This window comes from Pongo pygmaeus, chromosome 7 (genome assembly GCF_028885625.2).
Source record: "Pongo pygmaeus isolate AG05252 chromosome 7, NHGRI_mPonPyg2-v2.0_pri, whole genome shotgun sequence".
Taxonomy (NCBI): Eukaryota; Metazoa; Chordata; class Mammalia; order Primates; family Hominidae; genus Pongo; species Pongo pygmaeus.
In genome coordinates this window covers 137,968,340-137,986,578 of record NC_072380.2, presented here as the reverse complement: position 1 = coordinate 137,986,578, position 18,239 = coordinate 137,968,340, and the positions used below count along the sequence as shown (strand labels likewise).

The 18,239-nt window shown below is 36.5% G+C and overlaps 1 protein-coding gene across 5 annotated transcripts in view; it reads right to left on the bottom strand.

Annotated features, from left to right (window-relative positions):
- NSMCE2 (NSE2 (MMS21) homolog, SMC5-SMC6 complex SUMO ligase) overlaps positions 1-18,239 on the bottom strand; it is a 274,102-nt gene that overhangs the window by 199,947 nt on the left and 55,916 nt on the right. For all 5 annotated transcript variants that reach the window (XM_054499848.2, XM_054499849.2, XM_054499846.2 and 2 more), the window contains one exon: positions 14,835-14,941. In XM_054499848.2, coding sequence (XP_054355823.1) covers positions 14,835-14,941 — 107 coding nt within the window. The remainder of the gene's footprint in view (positions 1-14,834; positions 14,942-18,239) is intronic.

Here is an 18,239-nt window from a genome sequence, read left to right as displayed (position 1 = left end):
CATGTCTACAGCCCAGAATGAGGGCAATCCAAGGATATGAGGCTGAATCTTTTCTGTTATCATATCTCACCCAACACAACAAAGATTATGAAATTATTAATACTCCATCAGTTTATTAATGCTCTTTATCCTTTACCTGCTCTGTTCACTCCCATCTAGCAGCCTATCAAATTCTCTGGCACTGCTTTCTCTATAATTAATATGGCTTCCTGATATTTGAAGTTACTTCCCACTAGCACACATATCAAATTGCCTTTTGCCTTCTAATTCTTCTCCATTTAGAAAGATTTTCTGACTAAATGAAAATGAATTCTATCCATCACAAGCGTAATCAAAAAACTGCTGTATTATAGAAAAATTAGAACAATAAACAAAATAAAAACCACACTTAGATGCTTCCTAACATATAGAGTACTTCTGAAAATAATGTATATAATTTTGATTCTCAGTGATTAGAGAGATTAAATTACTTCTCCAAGTCAAACAATAGGTGATGTAACTGAGACTACAGTGTGGCCAAGTCTGCAAATAGATAATACTATTTCATATTGTACTGTAAGATAATATCATTAAATCACTATGTTTCCAGATGTGATGGCCACCCAGTAAAATCCAGATTTTCTAGTTATAATCCAGTTTCCTTAATTCTCCCATATATTTTACTCTGAAAGTGCTGAAGAAGGCACCACTCATTGGAAAATATCATCTTATATTAGAATGACATTTAAATGTTTTTAAACCAGCTTTCATATTGTTTTCCAATTTAATTTCACAACTACCTTGTGCATGAAGATGAAAAGAGGCAATTAATATTTTCTGAATGCCTGCTACATGAGGCCTCATCTTTTGAAGGCATAAATTAAGTACTTTACCTAAGTTATCTCATTTAATCCTTGCCACAGCCCTATGAGGTATCACTGTTTTTTTACAGATAAGGAAATTGAAGGTTTATGAAGGCAAGTCACTAACCCAGTGTCACACTGTTAGGCCAGGGAGGAACTAGGTCTTCTGACTCCAATTGCAGTATCCTTTTCACTATTCAGTGAAACATTTTTATATGTCCCATATAATGCCACATACAGACCTTATCACTGTCTTCTATCATGGAGACTTATCCCTCACTACTTCTAAGAGTTGATCATGAACAAATCTGTAGGCTAACCCGGCAGGAAGAAAACAATTATTCAACCGGAGATAACTGAATACTGCCTGGCTCATAACAAGCACTGGAGACATATTAGCTAGGCTTGCTATTATTATGGTAAGAACTGAATATTTTAATAAATATAAACATAAGCCATATCATTAAAACTAGAAAAAAGCTTATTTCATTTTTATTTTACTTTAAATTCCTAAAATTCCTTCATATTCACACCATACCACTTCAAAAATATAACACAAAGTTTTAAAGGAGTGAATAATACTGGCTCTTCAAAAGTTTTTCTTATTTTTAATATAACCATTACATATAACAATATTCTTTGCTTCAAATAGTTCTTTAATTCTAATAGAATCCCTCTCTAACACATGCCACATTAGTGTGGGGAGTCACTTTTTGTTTTGACTAAATTTCCCAAAACTTTACCTTTGGAAAATTTACAATAAGAGATGTACAAAATCATAAATATACTTTATAACCAAGACTCCCTAAAAACATTCTTACTCTCAACTGAAAACTACAACTCAAAGTGAATTCAATGAATAGCATCCATCTTGAAACAGAACTGTCATGAAAACAGCCTTGAATTACATGTCAAAACACTGAGGTTCAAGTCTCACCTCTTGAGACTAACCAAGTGATCTGAGCAAGTCCTTTAACCTTCTTGAGGCTCAGAGTCAACAATAGCCACCTTTCCTAACTTTGTAAGGTCACTGTGCTTATTAAAGGGATTGGGGACCTGAAAGGGCTTCTCACCCTTTCACTGAGGGAAAGAACGTTGGTTTCAGAATTTCAGTCAAAGGGCCAGGAGACTGGAGTATGAACTGATGATATTTACAAATCTGGCTTAAGGAAGCCTTGTGCAAATATTAAATAAGTGGGGAAGCTAGAAGAGAGGTGGATTCATTATCTTATCCAGACCTGGGCTAAGGCCTCCAACATACTTGAAACAAACACCAAGCTAATATTCATACTACAAGTGGGCTTTGTTAACCACTTTATAGAAATTGGATCACAATGAACTATTTATGGTTAAATCTCTTTTTTCCTTTTTTATTGGCTAGCCGGAAACACAACCACTGACTGTCACTTCTGTGGGAAACTGTGTTCCAGAATTTCATTCAGAGATCTAAACACTGGGAATGTATCTTTCCTCCTCGAAGAGCTAACAGGGACTCCCTTCCCATTCTTGTTGGTAAAATCAGGAAGTTTCTTTCACTCTTCAGTCTTGTGGCCGTTCAGATATGGGTTGTCAGATGAGGACTGTATGTGGTAACTGTATAACCACCTTTCAATTTTGGGGGGCAGGGGGGTAGTCAAAACATTCCTATCTACAATCTCATTTTATCTACAATTGCCCAATGAGGTACGTAGGCCAAGTACTATTATTACCCCATTTTAGAAATGAGGAAGCTGAAATACAGAAGTTACGTGACTTGTCCAAGGTCACAGCCTGGTAGAACATGGATTAGAAGCCAGATCTTTATTTCCCAGCTGGACATGCTTATCAATCAAATACCTCAAATACCAACTGCTTACAAAATGGGAAGAGGGAAGTAAAGGTGATCATGGCTTATTCAGACTTTATTTTTAACTAATTATATCTGGCTTTGTGAATTTTTACTAATTTCACTTTTCATTGCTGTCTGATGAGTTAGTCATGAAAACCATCAGACCAGAAAGTATACATTTTTAAATTATTTACTTTTATTTTTTAATTTTTTTGTAGAGTCAGGGTTTTTCCATGTTACCCAGGCTGGTCTCAACCTCCTGGGCTCAAGCAATCCTCCCACTTCGGCCTCCCAAAGTGTTGGGATTACAAGCGTGAGCCACCAAGCCTGGCCTTAGAAAGTATAAACTGTTTAACATTATTTCTTCATTGCTATATACAGATATTCAACTTTAAGTGTTTCATAATAAAGTGACTCAGTGACAAAGCAGGCCCAGTCTACACCAGTCACTTGTTGAACTGTTACATGAGATTTATGCAAAATTCTGAGGGGGCAGGATGCTAGGCAGGAATAAACCTTTATGAAAAAGATAACTAAGGTCAAAAGGTAAATGTGAATCTTACACACTTTTTCCTTCCAGTTTAGGCTTGTGAGTTGGGAAAATAAATATAAGGAGTTTATCGCCATTTATTCCAAGTTTAGATGGTTTAGAGGAATTCACCAATTTAAATCAGCCTGTGGTAGGTGTTTTTGTGGTAAGAGAAAGAAGTTAAAAGTTAACAGAACAGTAAGACCTTGCCCTTATATAGCACTCTTACCTCCCAAGTACTTTCACATAATGTTATCTCATTTTTTTAATCAAGAAATCACTTTAAGATAGCAGGGGCAGATATTATTACTAAGCTGATTTTGCAAGCGAGCACAGAGCCTATGAAAATTGCTTATGGCCACATAGCTATTCAGTGGGCAGGCACAGAAAAAAAACTCATTAATTAAATTTAACTCTAACACTGGACAATTTACCATTGTAAAAGGACCATATATGACACTTTACACTATAAAGCCAAAACAGTTTAATTCTATATTCTGAGAGCAGTTCCATTACTATTATAAAACATGTAGTATAACATGTTCAGTTTCATCTACATTATTTATAGGTGCTTTAAGCAGTAACAAGAATTTCTTCCAAGAGAAAATTGAGCATATGATGTTTTTGCTGAAGCTTTTAATTTTTATTTTTAAACAATTAAAAATTTTTTTACCCACTTCCTGAGAAGTATTGCTGCAGCTTTTCAAAACATGGCCTAACTATACTTCATGTGTTAAATTCAATTTCTGATTTTGCAAGAGAAGAACTCTTTGAGCACACCCAGAATTTATTCCACTTAAAGTTCCTATTTAGTATTTCATGTGGGCTTCTGTTTCATATAGGGGGCTAAAATAAACCTCAGGGTGACAGAAAGTGACCTGATGGGTAGAAAGGACTTGCTCCGTGGTACCAACAGCACTCCAAGAACCACAAATAGCCAAGGCAACTGGAAGGCAGGCAGAGAAGCATGTGAGACCTTGCAGGTATCAGCCAAGGGTAAGGTAAAAAGCAAGCAAGTCAGAATGTCTGGAAATCAATCCTGTGGTGCAATCATATTCTACTATTTCTGGTTACTGTTTCCGATTTTTTGTTTTTTTTTTTTGAGATACTGTCTCACTCTGTCACCCAAGCTGGAGGGCAGTGGTGCAATCTTGGCTTACTGTAACCCCTGCCTCCTGGGTTCAAGTGATTCTCATGTCTCAGCCTCCCGAGTAGCTGGGATTACAGGCATGTACCACCACACCTGGCTAATTTTTATATTTCAGTAGAGATGGCATTTCACCATGTTGGCCAGGCTGGTCTCGAACTCCTGACCTCAGATGATCCAACCGCCTCAGCCTCCCAAAGTGCTGGAATTACAGGTGTGAGCCATCACACCCACCCTTTACTGTTTCCAATTTTAAGTAATACTGACTTGATCTTCCTGAATATCAGCTTCCACGAGAAGATGATTAAATGATTATTTGAAGATGAAATAAAGGATAAAAGAGATCATTAAATTTAAAACTATTCATAATAAGTGACTGCATTACTCTAACCCATGATAAATAAACATAATGATTTTCACTAAAGAGTGCTGTATTATTAGACTTTTTTTTAAAAAAGGAAGTCCAGAAAAAAATAAAATTCTTAAAGCTTTAGTGGTTTAAATATCACACTGGCCACAACACAAAAGAAGGAAAGTGTCACCATTACCAGAAACTTGATGCTGTGAGAGAGAAACAATGGAAAGAAATCCTCTCCATTCTCCCAAGGACAGTTCACTGGGCACTGGCTCCACTGCACAATGAAAGAACTTTTCCTTACCAGCACAGTTGCAAACTCACACAGGGCCTTGAAAAAATAAAATCCATTCACATACTCTCCATTTATATCCTTCTCGCTCTCTCGCTTGTCAGCAATGTATAGAGATTACACACTTGAACCAGAGCTGACAACCTGCATGTGATATATCAGAGGCATAAATCCAACACATTTTTCTCTCCCAATTACTTTTTCAAATGTGTTACTAATAAAGTAAATAAAAAATACTTAAAGATGTAAGCAAGATAGTTTAATAAACAGCATGATTGTGTACTCGTACACAGAGAGAAATACATTTTAGGGCTGAATTTCCTCAGTCTTCATTTAAATAAAATGTCTAAGAAAACACTGAAAGTTATTCCTGAATTAAAAACTGTGAATATTTACTTGTTGTCTGGTTCTTATCTCTAGAACGACCCCCTCATCACTATTAATGATCACATATTAAAGGGTGCGGTATCTTTTTCATTGTTGTAGACATAGGGAAGGTGACTATCAGGGAAGTTCAAATGCAGCTGACCAAATGTCACGTTGTTCACTGGCGTCTGTATTGGCCCAGTTCCCCTGATTCTGAACAATCCTTTCTGGTCACAACACTGACTATGAGCACTAAGTTCCATACCCCAAGCCATCCCCAACCCCTTCTAAGGAAAGAGGCCCTTCCTTCAACCTATCTCGGAACATCATCTCTAGCCTTTCCCGATGGTTTCCTGCTGCCCACTCTACTCTCCAAACTTTAACTCAAAATTCCCTTTCAGACAGTATTTGAATTTGGTCCAGGGAAATGAGTTCTTTATAGAACGTTCTAGGCAACCTTATAAATTAGTGTGACAGAACCGTTTTAGGTGCTTTCATGCTACCACTTTCATCCTTACTGGAACTCTATGACCTAAATTATCATCCCTACTTTCAGAAGAAACTGAGGCTCAGAGTTAGTGCATGAAAGCCAGAATTTAAGCAAAGACTCTTTTCCCTTACTCAGAATTTCCTATGCACGTTTTTATTGTCTCTGTCAAACTATTTCACCATTAAAATTTTTTTGTAGCTATTCGTGTACACATGTCAAGAGGCTTTTGTATCTTTATTGGACTAAACATACTATTGGCACCAACTGAACAATTTTTTTATTTTTTTTTTGAGACAGAGTCTCACTCTGTCACCCAGACTGGAGTGCAATGGTGCGATCATGGCTCACTGCAACCTCTGCCTCCTGGGTTCAAGCGATTCTCCTGCCTCAGCCTCCCAAGTATCTGGGACTATGGGCATATGCCACCACACCCAGCCAATTTTTGTATTTTTAGTAGAGACGGGGTTTTACCATGTTGGCCAGGCTGGTCTCGAACTCCTGACCTCAAGTGATCCACCAACTGAACAATTTGAGACTGATAAGCAACTCCAGCAGCCCACCCTTATCCACACAAGATACATTCCAAAACCCCCAGTAGATGCCTAAAACCCCAGATAGCACCAAACCCTGTATAGTCATGCACTGCTTAACGATGGGGATACTTTCTGAGAAATGAGGCAATGCTGTGGAACATCACGGAGTGTACTTACACAAACCTAGATGGAATAGCCTACTACCCACCTGGGCTCTATAGTAAGCCTATTACTCCTAGGCTACAAACCTGTACAACATGTTACTATACTGAATACTGCAGGCAACTGTAACATGACAACTATTTATGTATCTAAACATATGTAAACACAGAAAAGATACAGTAAAAATACGATATTATAATCTTATGGCACCACCATCATATATATGGCCCCTCGTTAACTGAAATACTGTTATGTGGTTCATGACTGTATGACTATGTTTTATCCTATACATACATACCTACAATAAAGTTTAATTTATAAATTACACACAGCAAAAGATTAACAATAACTGATAGAAAAATAGAATAATTATAACAGTATACTGTAATAAGTTATGTGAATATAATCTTTCTTGCTCTCAAAACGTCTTATTGTACTGTACTCATCCTTCCTCTTGTGATGAAGACAGGACAGAGAAGCAAGGCACAAGGTTTCATTACACTACTCAGAACAAGGTGCAATTTAATTTATTTAGTTTAACTGTTTATTTCTGTAATTTTCTGTTTAATAATTTTGGACCAGAGATGGCCACAGATAACTGAAACAGTGGGAAGTGAAACTGTAGACAACCAGTGACTACTGTGCTTTCGACTCCACGCTGAAAAATGCATTCATTTTACACTGAATTTTAACATTTACTGATCCATTCCCCAGTCCCAGTTCAGTCTATTTCCCCATCTCTCTTCTGCAGTTAGCCCATTCAGCACCACTGCCAATTAGTGGGGAAAGGCCTAAACCTCAAGCTTTTTAATACTCATTAATTACATGAAAAGTGTGAGGTTGGAAGGAAGCTAAATTGACATCTAAAATAAGGGTTTAATGCTGTATGTGGACTATGTACAATGTCAGAAATAATCAGGAGTTTGCTGTGTTAAGGAACATTCATATCATTTGGGTAATTCAAAGAATTAGCTGCTAGGATGGCCTGATGCCACTGAGGCTAAGGTGTTTAATAATCACACTGGGCGCCTCAGTACCCACCTGGAGTGCTGTGGTGAGCCTGGCCCTTCAAAGGTCCATATGCGTTTCCTGCCCATTCTGCTGCTCCTGTGTGTCTCCTGCCTCTTCTGTAAGCCCCTCTCTTCTTTTCCTCTCAAACATCTCCTTCTCTCCTCTTTCTCACATCATCACTGCACAGAGGGGTCTTCTTTGCTTCAAACACAGACTAAGCATTCACTGCATGTTTTTAAAAACTGTCCCTTCCTCACTGCTGGAGTAATGCAATGGAGAAAGGGCCTGGCCCTTTCCTGACCTTCAACATGGAAACATTTTTAAGGCTCATTTCGGAAGGGAGTTTGACATACTTCCCAGTTTTCTGGATGCCACAAAAAACTCTGCCACAAAGTGCTGGACCTATCTCATAGCCTCCTTTGTAAAATTAGGGGGTTGAAACTACAGCAGCACTTCCCAAAGTGGGTTCTGAAGAGTATCAGTCCCTTCTCCAAAGAGATGTTCTAGTTAACTAAGTTTACAACATTTCTGAATATCCTCTTCCTTTGGAGAATCACGTTGCATAAAAGCACATTAAAGGCTTTGGAGTCTTTAAGGAAATTCTTTTAATCAAGCATTCCCCAAACTTATTTGACCACAAAATCCTATTCTCCTATTATACTTATTCACATCCTGATTAATTAGTATTACGGAGCAAACTCTTGAAAATGCTGCACTAGAGGCACATGAAGGCCCAGTAACAGTTTTATAATTCTGATTAAAACCCAACATTTAATAACTCCAAAACACTATGATGGCTTTCTATGAAGTAACCGTGAAAATCAGTCTCAATATAACATATTTCCACCTATTAGCAGCTATGTTACTTCGAAACCTAAGAAATTTTATATCTACATTATTTCTTATAGAGGTAATTCAATTAGTGGGATACTATATTCAGAACTAATTGTCTCTATCTCTGTTTATTGGCAAAATGTTACCGAACACAACCTTAATTTGAGAATAACTGTACAGGGAGTTCTAAACCACTGAAATAGAAGTTAATTACCATTAATCACAGAAATAGACACATTCCAAGTGTCTGAAGAGTAAATACCTAAAGTCAACTTTCTCTGGTTAATTTCCACAACTGAGCAATGTTCCTACAGATGAAAAGCTCATATATAACTCATTTGAAAACTTTTGATAAGAAACATGTTAAGAGTTGTCTATCACTGTAGAATGCCATATGCAGCAAGTAGAGAAGAGGTGAGTCTCCCGGTACTTTCCCCTCTGGCTCGAAGAGCTTTTCACTAATTTCACTCTCCTGTCACCTCCTACCTTTTTGCTACTCTGCTGACAACAGTAATTTATCTCATGCTCAGGAATTTTCTGTCCTCAAATTTTATAGCCACCAAACGAATTTCCCCCTCCTTCTTCTTTTGTCAACTATTCACAATGCCTAATAGAGTGGGGTATATTCTTATATTCAGTCAGTAAGTGGTCATATATAATAGGTTACATCCTGTGGCCTAGAACTGCTCTCAGGTACCATAGAATAAATTATTAGCTTTCTAAGGGAGAAATTCTTCCCAAATTTGGTTTAACTAAAATGGTAACTTCCAACCTGCAAGATACCCTATAGGATTTCATGTTAAAGTAGTGGATATTAAGGTAATTGCACAGTAAGAAAAAGGCACAACTTACCAGGTGATGAAGGGTGAACAGCAAGGAGGCACAGGGAAGTGCTATGTCAAAAACAGTCAAAACTAGTTGCATAATGACAGAGCTGAGATAAACTATACCTTTGACCCACCTTGTTCCTTTATTATATCTAAGACTGCTTTGGTTTCAATAGCATACATCAAGTACATTTCTTCTCTTCTAACTCTCAACACATTAGTTTTAAAAGGCATATAAAATGTTCAGGTTAGCATATCAAGTGAAAAACCACACTACATAGGGCATATCCACGAACGAATTTATAAAAAACAATACAAATGGACCAACCTGGCACCTACTTGCTCCAGTGAAGAAGAAAAATATTCTCCCTCACCAGGCTTCTAGTAGGAATTGTTATAAAATACTGACTTAAAAAAACAAAAAAAACAAATATGTAGCTGTAATCCAATATAAATGCTTTAAAATCTTATACAATTTATAAGATGCAAGAGCATAAAAGAGGGTATTAGAGGAAAGTGAAGACATACTTGGATTTTTCAATAAATTAACATCCAGAAGCAGCACATACCAAAAGAACAATATACAGGTAAATTCTGAAAATTCTTTTTTTTAATCTTTTTGAAAATTCTTTTAAGAGATAAAATGTCTTAAAGTAGAACTACACAACTAAGGATCATAATAAAAACAATAAAAGCTGAAGTATAATGTGACTCTCAAGCTTTAGTTACTTTTGCTAAACTCTGAGACTATACTGGTCACCAAAAACATTTTTTTTTTAAAGAGATGGAGTCTTACTATGTTGTCCAGGCTGATCTTGAACTCCTGGGCTCAAGTGATCCTCCCACTTCAGCCTCCCAAGTAGCTGGAACTACAGGCGTGCGCCACCACACCTAGCTGAGAGGATATATATTTTATCATCAATTGCTAAATATACATGACAGTAATCTCTGAACTTGCTGGGTCATTCTCATTTAGCTACATTTTCATCATTTTCCCTGTGAGAATTAAGCTTAGAAAAACATTGCAAGGACTACCCCCATGATAGTGGTTGGATTTGTCACCTCTTATTTGAAAAAGCACATACCTAAAAATGGATGTGAGGATTCCCTGAACTAAACTGGTGTTCACTCTCCAAACCTACCCTGAGCAATTTGAAGCCCACAGTTTGGAACTATAGGTTTAGTTTAAAACAATCATAAACATATAATCAGAAACACACAGTACTACCACTGGGTTTATTCAATAGTCAATAAAAAGTCTCATTTTAAGAGAGATAACCCCTGTTTAAGAAGTAGGATATTGATAATAAAATAATTCTTAAATCAACTACTGTCATGACTTGCATTACTAAGCATAGTTCCTGGCACATAGTAGGCACTCAAAAATCTATTAATAAATGAATCACTGACCAATCTTAGATAGGTTACTCAACTATTCTATAAACATTAACTTTCTCTATATAAAGGTAGGCCTTCTCTGGCCTAATTTTCACAATAAGTCTTTGGATTAAGGCACTCTGAAGCTGACATCAAGACAATCAGAAATAAGATGCTTCCATTTCATGCAAAAGTTACACAGAATATATCATATTTCCCATGTTGAGACTCATTTGACTCGAATCTTAAATATCATTTCCTCCAGAAGGAGTCTCCCAATTCTTCCCTGCCCTGAAGACATTATTGCCCCTGGGTTATTAACTCTCCCTGAATGCTTTATTTTTAATTTGTAGCACATGCCACAGCAGTAATTAAATAACATTTGTAAAATATTTGTCTTCTGTTCTGGACTTCGCATATCCTGAGGTGAAGGTCACATGGACTTTGCTGATTGACTTCCTATTTCTTGCAACTAGAAGTGCAGGACTGGCACATGGCTGTTCAGTAAATATTTATTCAAACATTTATTTGAGTATTTATTCAAATGTTCATAAATTTATTCATTTATTTATGAAAACTGAAAAACAAAAAGCCAGCCAATAGCGTCTCTTCAATGTACTCAATAAAAGCGTAGAAAGCAAGGGAGGAAACATCAGGTCATCAGAAGTCGAGTGTTCAGAACATCATTCTGTTCTCAATATGAAACTGAGAAAACAGTTTTTCCGTGGCAGTAATAGTGATTTAAAAAAAGTATGTATCTGTGTACTGTCTTATAGCTCTAAAAACACTTTTATGACATGTTGGTCTTATGACTGAAAATATCAAAAAAGTTCATATAGAACTCTCTGAGGATCTAAATGCAGTTTTTAAAGAGTTGTGACAGGTATAAAACCCATTTAACCTGAAAGTTTTTATAAATGACTTAGAGACTATCTGAGAATTTTTTCAGTGTTCACTGCATAATATTCTCTCAACAAATTAGCTGGAAGGAAGTCCTTTTTTTTTTTTTTTTAACTTTCAGAGCACTAAAATAGATGCCAATTCCAAACAAAATCTTTGGGCACTGTGGACTATAGTAGCCCTGTTTTCTTGAGAGACAATGGAAGGCAACCCGAGAACTTCTGCTAATTGCCAAAGGGACTTCCCAGGGATTGTTGGTAAGTTGACCCATACCTCTGAGGTTCCAAAGAAAACTTCCAAAACTTTTCAAAAGGAGCATAATCTTTAGAATTCTGAGAAGATGAGAGTGGAAGAGAGATGTCTATTTAAATAATAAACTCAAATGCTCTTTAATGATTAAAAAAGTTTTTAAATCAACTTTCTATGACTATGTGAAAATTCATAAACAGAAAGACCACAGGGTAGATTCAAATCTAGGCAAATATTATAGCAATGGAAGTATCACAGTTTGCAAAAGTCTATGACAGAGCAGTGGGTTAAATGGGACTTGTATGGGTTCCCATTATTTGCCTTTTAAAAAAAAAATCTTATTTTAAACAACTCATTCATTTTAGAGGCCATGAACACCTCGTGCAATAATTTAAGTAGCCTATACTTAATCCTATATGACTCTTGAATTCCAGAATAGGACAGGTCAAAGCCAAAAAAATACCCTGAAATAAAGTGAGCAAAACAAAATAGTCACTTTTTAGAAGATTTTCTTCCATCTCTCTAAGGAGTTCTGTTTGGAAATCTGAGTTTGCAATAATATATTATCTTACAGCCCCATCAAATTTGATGAATGCCAAAGCATTTTGATATACATTATCTAATCTGATCCACATAATCGTTCTGTGAAATACACAGGCCAGGAATTTCACAGACAAAGAACATGAGGTTTCAAGAGGTTAGGTTTCTTGACCAGGGATGATAACTTAGAAAGTAGAAGAACCAGGGCTGGAAAAGCTTCAGATCCCTAGACCATTGCTGTTCCTAAACAAGTATGTTACCCTGGCCCCTCCCAAGCTGCTGTTCATTCTCATCGCTCACCAAAATAAGCAACAAGATAGCAGTACCCTTAGCTTCAAGTACATAAAGTGATGTAAAACATTTCCCTCAAAATGGTCATATCCCCATATAATATCAAGTCTTAGAAACCTTATGAAATTGTGATTTAGTATTCTTGGTCTGGTATCCAGCTTGCATAGAAAGCATACCTTTGTATCATAAAAGAAAAATAAATATGTTTTTTCCTCCTATAAAAGAACAGAGACCTTCCTGATAAGCATCGGAATCACTAAATCCAAGTTGTTCCAGTCTATTCTAGTGTGAGATTAGGGCTGAAAAGTGAGATAAAATCTATCTTCCCTGTTCGAGGATAATGAGATGAAACCTCAAGATGAAAGAAATGTTGTTAACTACTGAATGTGAGAAAGAGTGAGAAGTTTTAAACTTTTTTTTAAATGAGTGATTCAATGTCCTGAAGAGGGAAAAGTTCAATTCTTTTTTTTTTTTTTTTTTTTTAATAGAGTCTCGCTCTGTCGCCCAGGCTGGAGTGCAGTGGTGTGATCTCGGCTCAATGCAACCTCCACCTCCTGGGTCCAAGTGGTTCTCCTGCCTCAGCCTCCTGAGTATCTGGGATTACAGGTGCATGCCACTACACCTGGCTAATTTTTGTATTTTAGTAGAGACGGGGTTTCACTATGTTGGCCAGGCTGATCTCAAACTCCTGACCTCAGGTGATCCGCCTGCCTCGGCCTTCCAAAATGCTGAGATTACAGGCGTGAGCTACCGTGCCTAGCCAAGAGTTCAATTCTTGATGTAAAAATACCTTAAGTATCTGCAAATCCTAGAGTTTAATAGGGAAAAAAAATCAACATAACGTTCTTTGACTCCAAAATCTTGTTTTCTTATCTGTAATATACACTGTGCTACTGCATTTGCACAGTATGAAAGTTAAAGATAGAAAGGCTTATCAAGTAAGTGCCACATAATGTAAGGGTCAAAGCAAGATTGATCCATATAACAAGCCTAACTCTAATCTTTGGCAGTAAACACTTGACTTTCTTCTATAAAGTCAGCCTTGTTCTTTTAAGTCAGTGGTTTTCACCCTTGAATGCACATTAGAATGAGTTTCTAAAAAATACTGGTGTCCCAACCCTGCTCCAGACTAATGAAATCAGAATCTCTGAGAGTTCAGAAACTGGCTGGTTCTAGGGTTCGGCTGAAATTGAAAGCCTGTAGTCTAAGTGCCATCCAGTTTCAAATATGATGTCAACATAACGGCACTGTCATATTTTCCTATGGAAGAAATATTCATAAGACCAGGACTAACAGTCACAATAGCCAGAAACATCAAAATTTTACAAGCTGAATGAGTTTATTATTTGGATATAGGTGATATTCTTAAAGTTAGTCAAATACTATAATTAAATACTAACCATTAAAAAAAGCTTACTATAACTATATAATGCTCATTTCATTGGCTTAGGTATTAAACATTATTTAAAAATGTATCTTCTACTGAGTAATCACTGATCTTGTAAAATATTTGATTTTTGGAATTTTCCCATAGCTGTAAGTAAGAAAAGGCAAATAACGAAACCAGAAATACAAGACACCCTATTACACAGGTATAAAAAATCAGTTCAACAGGGAGTTTCCACTGCTCAGAGGACAAAGGACTTCTCAGAAACATTACTGCAATCGTATTGCTCATTTCTTACTCAACACAGTACTACTGAAAAGGATGTTGCTATGTTCCCACCTTAACTGCCTTATGTGTTGTTCCTGTGACAGCTGGAGTCAACAAAGACAAGTTTGGCTTCTGGAAAAACCAAAATACCGATCTTCTTTATTTTTAAACTTGCTCTAAAACTCTTCCATATTATCTGATTCTAAGAATTTGGCAATAGATGCATATTAAAGTTAAAGAATGAGTAACTAAACCTGGTCTCAATTGTATGTTTAAGCAAATAGAACAATAAAAACAAGTTGCATGCAATTTTTAGGACTTTATAAAAATCTCCTCACATTCAAAGGAGGCTTACACTAAAATTTTGAGACAAAAAATTGCAAGCAATCTAAAATAGATTTAATATGCTAATCAACCTAAGTGGCCTAGCCAGAAAAATACTTAGGATTCCAATTTTATGAGACTTCCAAATTTAGAGGAATTTAATAGCTGCTACACTAAGGATAAGGAAACATTAAAGATTAGGGAAGAATTTTGATTTTGTGTTTCTACTTCTCGGTCAGTGAGTTGTAACCAAATATATAACCAGGGAGTGGCATAAACTTACATGATTTATTGTAGATTGAACAGCCTTTACATAATGGTTTAGTTGCCGATCCATTGTAGCAAATTCAACCATTGCCTTGTCCATACTATATTCACTACTCACTTCAGCTGAAAGAAAAAAAAATTGCAATTATTTTCCACTTAAAATGCCATATCTGGAAAAAGTTGCATCAATATAATCTATATCAGTCAATGGTCTAAATAATTTTGTAGAGGTATTACATCTTTTAAAAAAACCTCCTCACCATATGATGCTTCACTCAAAATTCTAAGAATACACTAAGTAAAAGACAGCTCAAAGGCAGTGGTAGGTTGGAAAGAAGAAAAGACTTGTATTCAGGAGTTCCAGGCTGTGCCCTCACTTACATGATCTTAAATTAATCACTACACCTCTCCCAGCCTCAGTTCCCTCATCCATTAAGCAGCTCAGTCTTATATCTGTTGCATAAACTGTGAAGGATTGTTAAAGGTCAAATAGGGAAGATTCTCACTTTTAATAACACTGAGTTAGATTATTTGGACCAATCTTCCTAATGAAAACAATCAAAGATAGCAGCCGGGCGTGGTGACTCACATCTGTAATCCTGGTACTTTGGGAGGCCGAGGCAGGCAGATCACCTGAGGTCAGGAGTTCAAGACCAGCCTGGCCAACATGGTGAAACCTCGTCTCTATTAAAATACAGAAATTAGCTGGAAATTGCTTGAATCCAGGACATGGAGGTTGCAGTGAGCTGAGATCATGCTACTGCACTCCAGCCTGGGCAACAGAGTGAGACTCCATCTCAAAAAAAAAAAAACAAAGAAAGAAAGAAAAAAAGAAAAAAGAAAACAACCAAAGATATCAGATACAGGAGAAAAAAAAAATCTTAAAAACAAGAGTCACAAGGTAATAAGAAATAACCAGGGCAAAATCTAGAATAAAACAAAAATGAGAAGTGGGGCAACAGAATGCCAAAGTCACATACTATCCCACAGTAAGCTGAGATCCCAACTCTTTGTATAAAGATGAACCAAAAGTAATCTCTCCCTGCTCCCTGGGACTGAAGGGAGGTTAGCCTTGGCCATGAAGCAGAACAGGGAAAAGGGAAGAGAAAACAAACTCGTTTCAGAAAAACTGGCCATAAGGCAGTCCTCCTGGATTTGCAGCAGCCTGGGTTCCCCTAACCTGAGTGATCCAGAGACCCCAGTCTCTGATCTTGGTGGCAGGTGGTCTCAGGCGGATAGTACTCACAGGTGTTTGGCAGAAGCAAATATAACTACCCTCTGGAGAAGGCACTCTTAATCTAGGTGTCAAATAATCTCTACAAATACTTTTTAAGAATGAGCAGATCACAGGAGAAAAGGCTGAAACAAAAATAAATATAAAAACATACAAAAAAAACCTTACATACCTATAATACACAAGAAAACAAGCCACTAAGAATAACAATCAGCAGAAACAGATCCACAAATATTTCAGTTATTGTAATTATTTATATTAGTCAGAATAAGAAACAACTATGTTTACTATGTTTAAAAAATTAAAATATCCTCAGGGAACAGGAGTCTATAAAAAGGGACTAGCAAATTAGAAAAGCAAGGTAATGTTGTTACAAGTGCTTTTAAACTGTTTCTTCAAACTCTAAACATAATTTAATAGATTAGGAAAAGATAGTTAACACAGGATCATAAAAACTTCAACTAAAAACTTTGAATTTAAGATAACTAAATGAAAAGAAAATAAAGCTTCCTTTAATCACATTTGGGAATGAACCTAAAGACTCTCCATTCAAATGCCTTAGTGCAGACAAATGCCTTAGTGCAGACAAGTGCCTTAGTGCAGACAAATGTCAGTTTTTCTTTTCTACTCTAAAGAATAATACCACAGATCATTCCAAAGTAATGAAATAATGTAAAGTCCATTCACATTTGGCTTTTAAAACATATGCTTTAATTTTACAATAGTTACTTATAAGCATATTTCATAGACTATCTCCTGGGTTAACATGCTTCTGGTAGAAGACCCTTCAGCTTTTACTATCCAGGCAGCACAGAATATACATATATCTCAATGTAAGTTTGGGGGTCGGGGGAGGGTGTAATGTATACATAAGAAAAATTTGTATTTACATTCCCTGAATTAAATATATGTTTAACAAAATGGTGCGTGAGAAAAGGCTCAGGTCATAATCCAGATAAAACTGTTAGACTATTAGAGTCACAGTTTGTTGTTCTGAAAATTTCTGAATGTCAACAAAATGGACATACTGCTTGGTACCAACATGTATATGTTGCTATATATAAGGCAACTATTTGTTAAAAATCATATTGTTTCATGACAAAGAAGTGAATTTTACACAATTTACATCCTAATGTAATGGATGTTTTGTAATTTATTTAGGCATTTTACTGTACTTAGTTACATTTCAGTAAATTGATTAGGGGTTTTAGTTAACCTATAATTTATTTTTTTCCATTTAAAATAATGAAAAATAGACTACCGGTTTCACACCAGCCTTATCTAGTTAAAGGAAAGTATTGTTTTGTTTTGTTTTCCTTAATGGATCAGTATATTTTATGAGTATTAGATTCTGATACTGAAACTGGTCAAAAAAGTGGGTAAAGCTGGTAACCTGAACAAAGACTAACAGTATAAACTGCTTTTCCAAAATTCTGATGATTAGAGGTACCCCAAAACTAAACAGGCACTCACTAAAGTATCTGTTGGGAGCAAAAGTCTGAAGCATAAGAAACGAAAGTCTGCAAGGGGCTTAAATCAGTGGAAATAGATATAATATTAGCAATCTCCCTCTGGGATTAAATAAGTTAATTTTTGAAAGCATTCAGAATGTGCCTAAGATATTCAAAATGCTACAGAACAGCTCCAAAATGAAATAAATGAGATGATAAGTTCTCATTAACAGGGTACCATATATGCTACTAAGACCTGAGCCAGATAGTAAGCTGGTTCAAGGCCAAAGAGACCTTCCTGCAAAGGAGGAAATGGGCAAGGCTTAGGTCAGTTTTGATGGCATGAAGCTTAAGGAAAGAATCTTTGGAGCCTGACTGGCTTACAGGCAGCCTCAGTTCAGGCTCCAGGGCCCAAGAATGTTGGGACAAGCTGCTGAAGAACACTAGTAAAGACTGGTGCAGCCCAAGCAACAAAGGGAACGGGGAACACCAGAAGAGATCAGGAAGGTAATTCTAAAAAGAACTGAGGATCACAGCACATCTGGAAGCAGTGCCCAGTCAGATAACTGTAGTCAGAGGGTCTTGGTCAGCTGTAGCAGGCGGCTGAGAGACCAGAGACCTACGATGAGAACTGGAAGAGACTCCCACAAGAGCATCTTGAAGACAGGTCATGAGAATGTCCATGTCAAGTAGCAACCTGCCACAGCAATTTTAAGATGATTTTTGTAATTCTTTT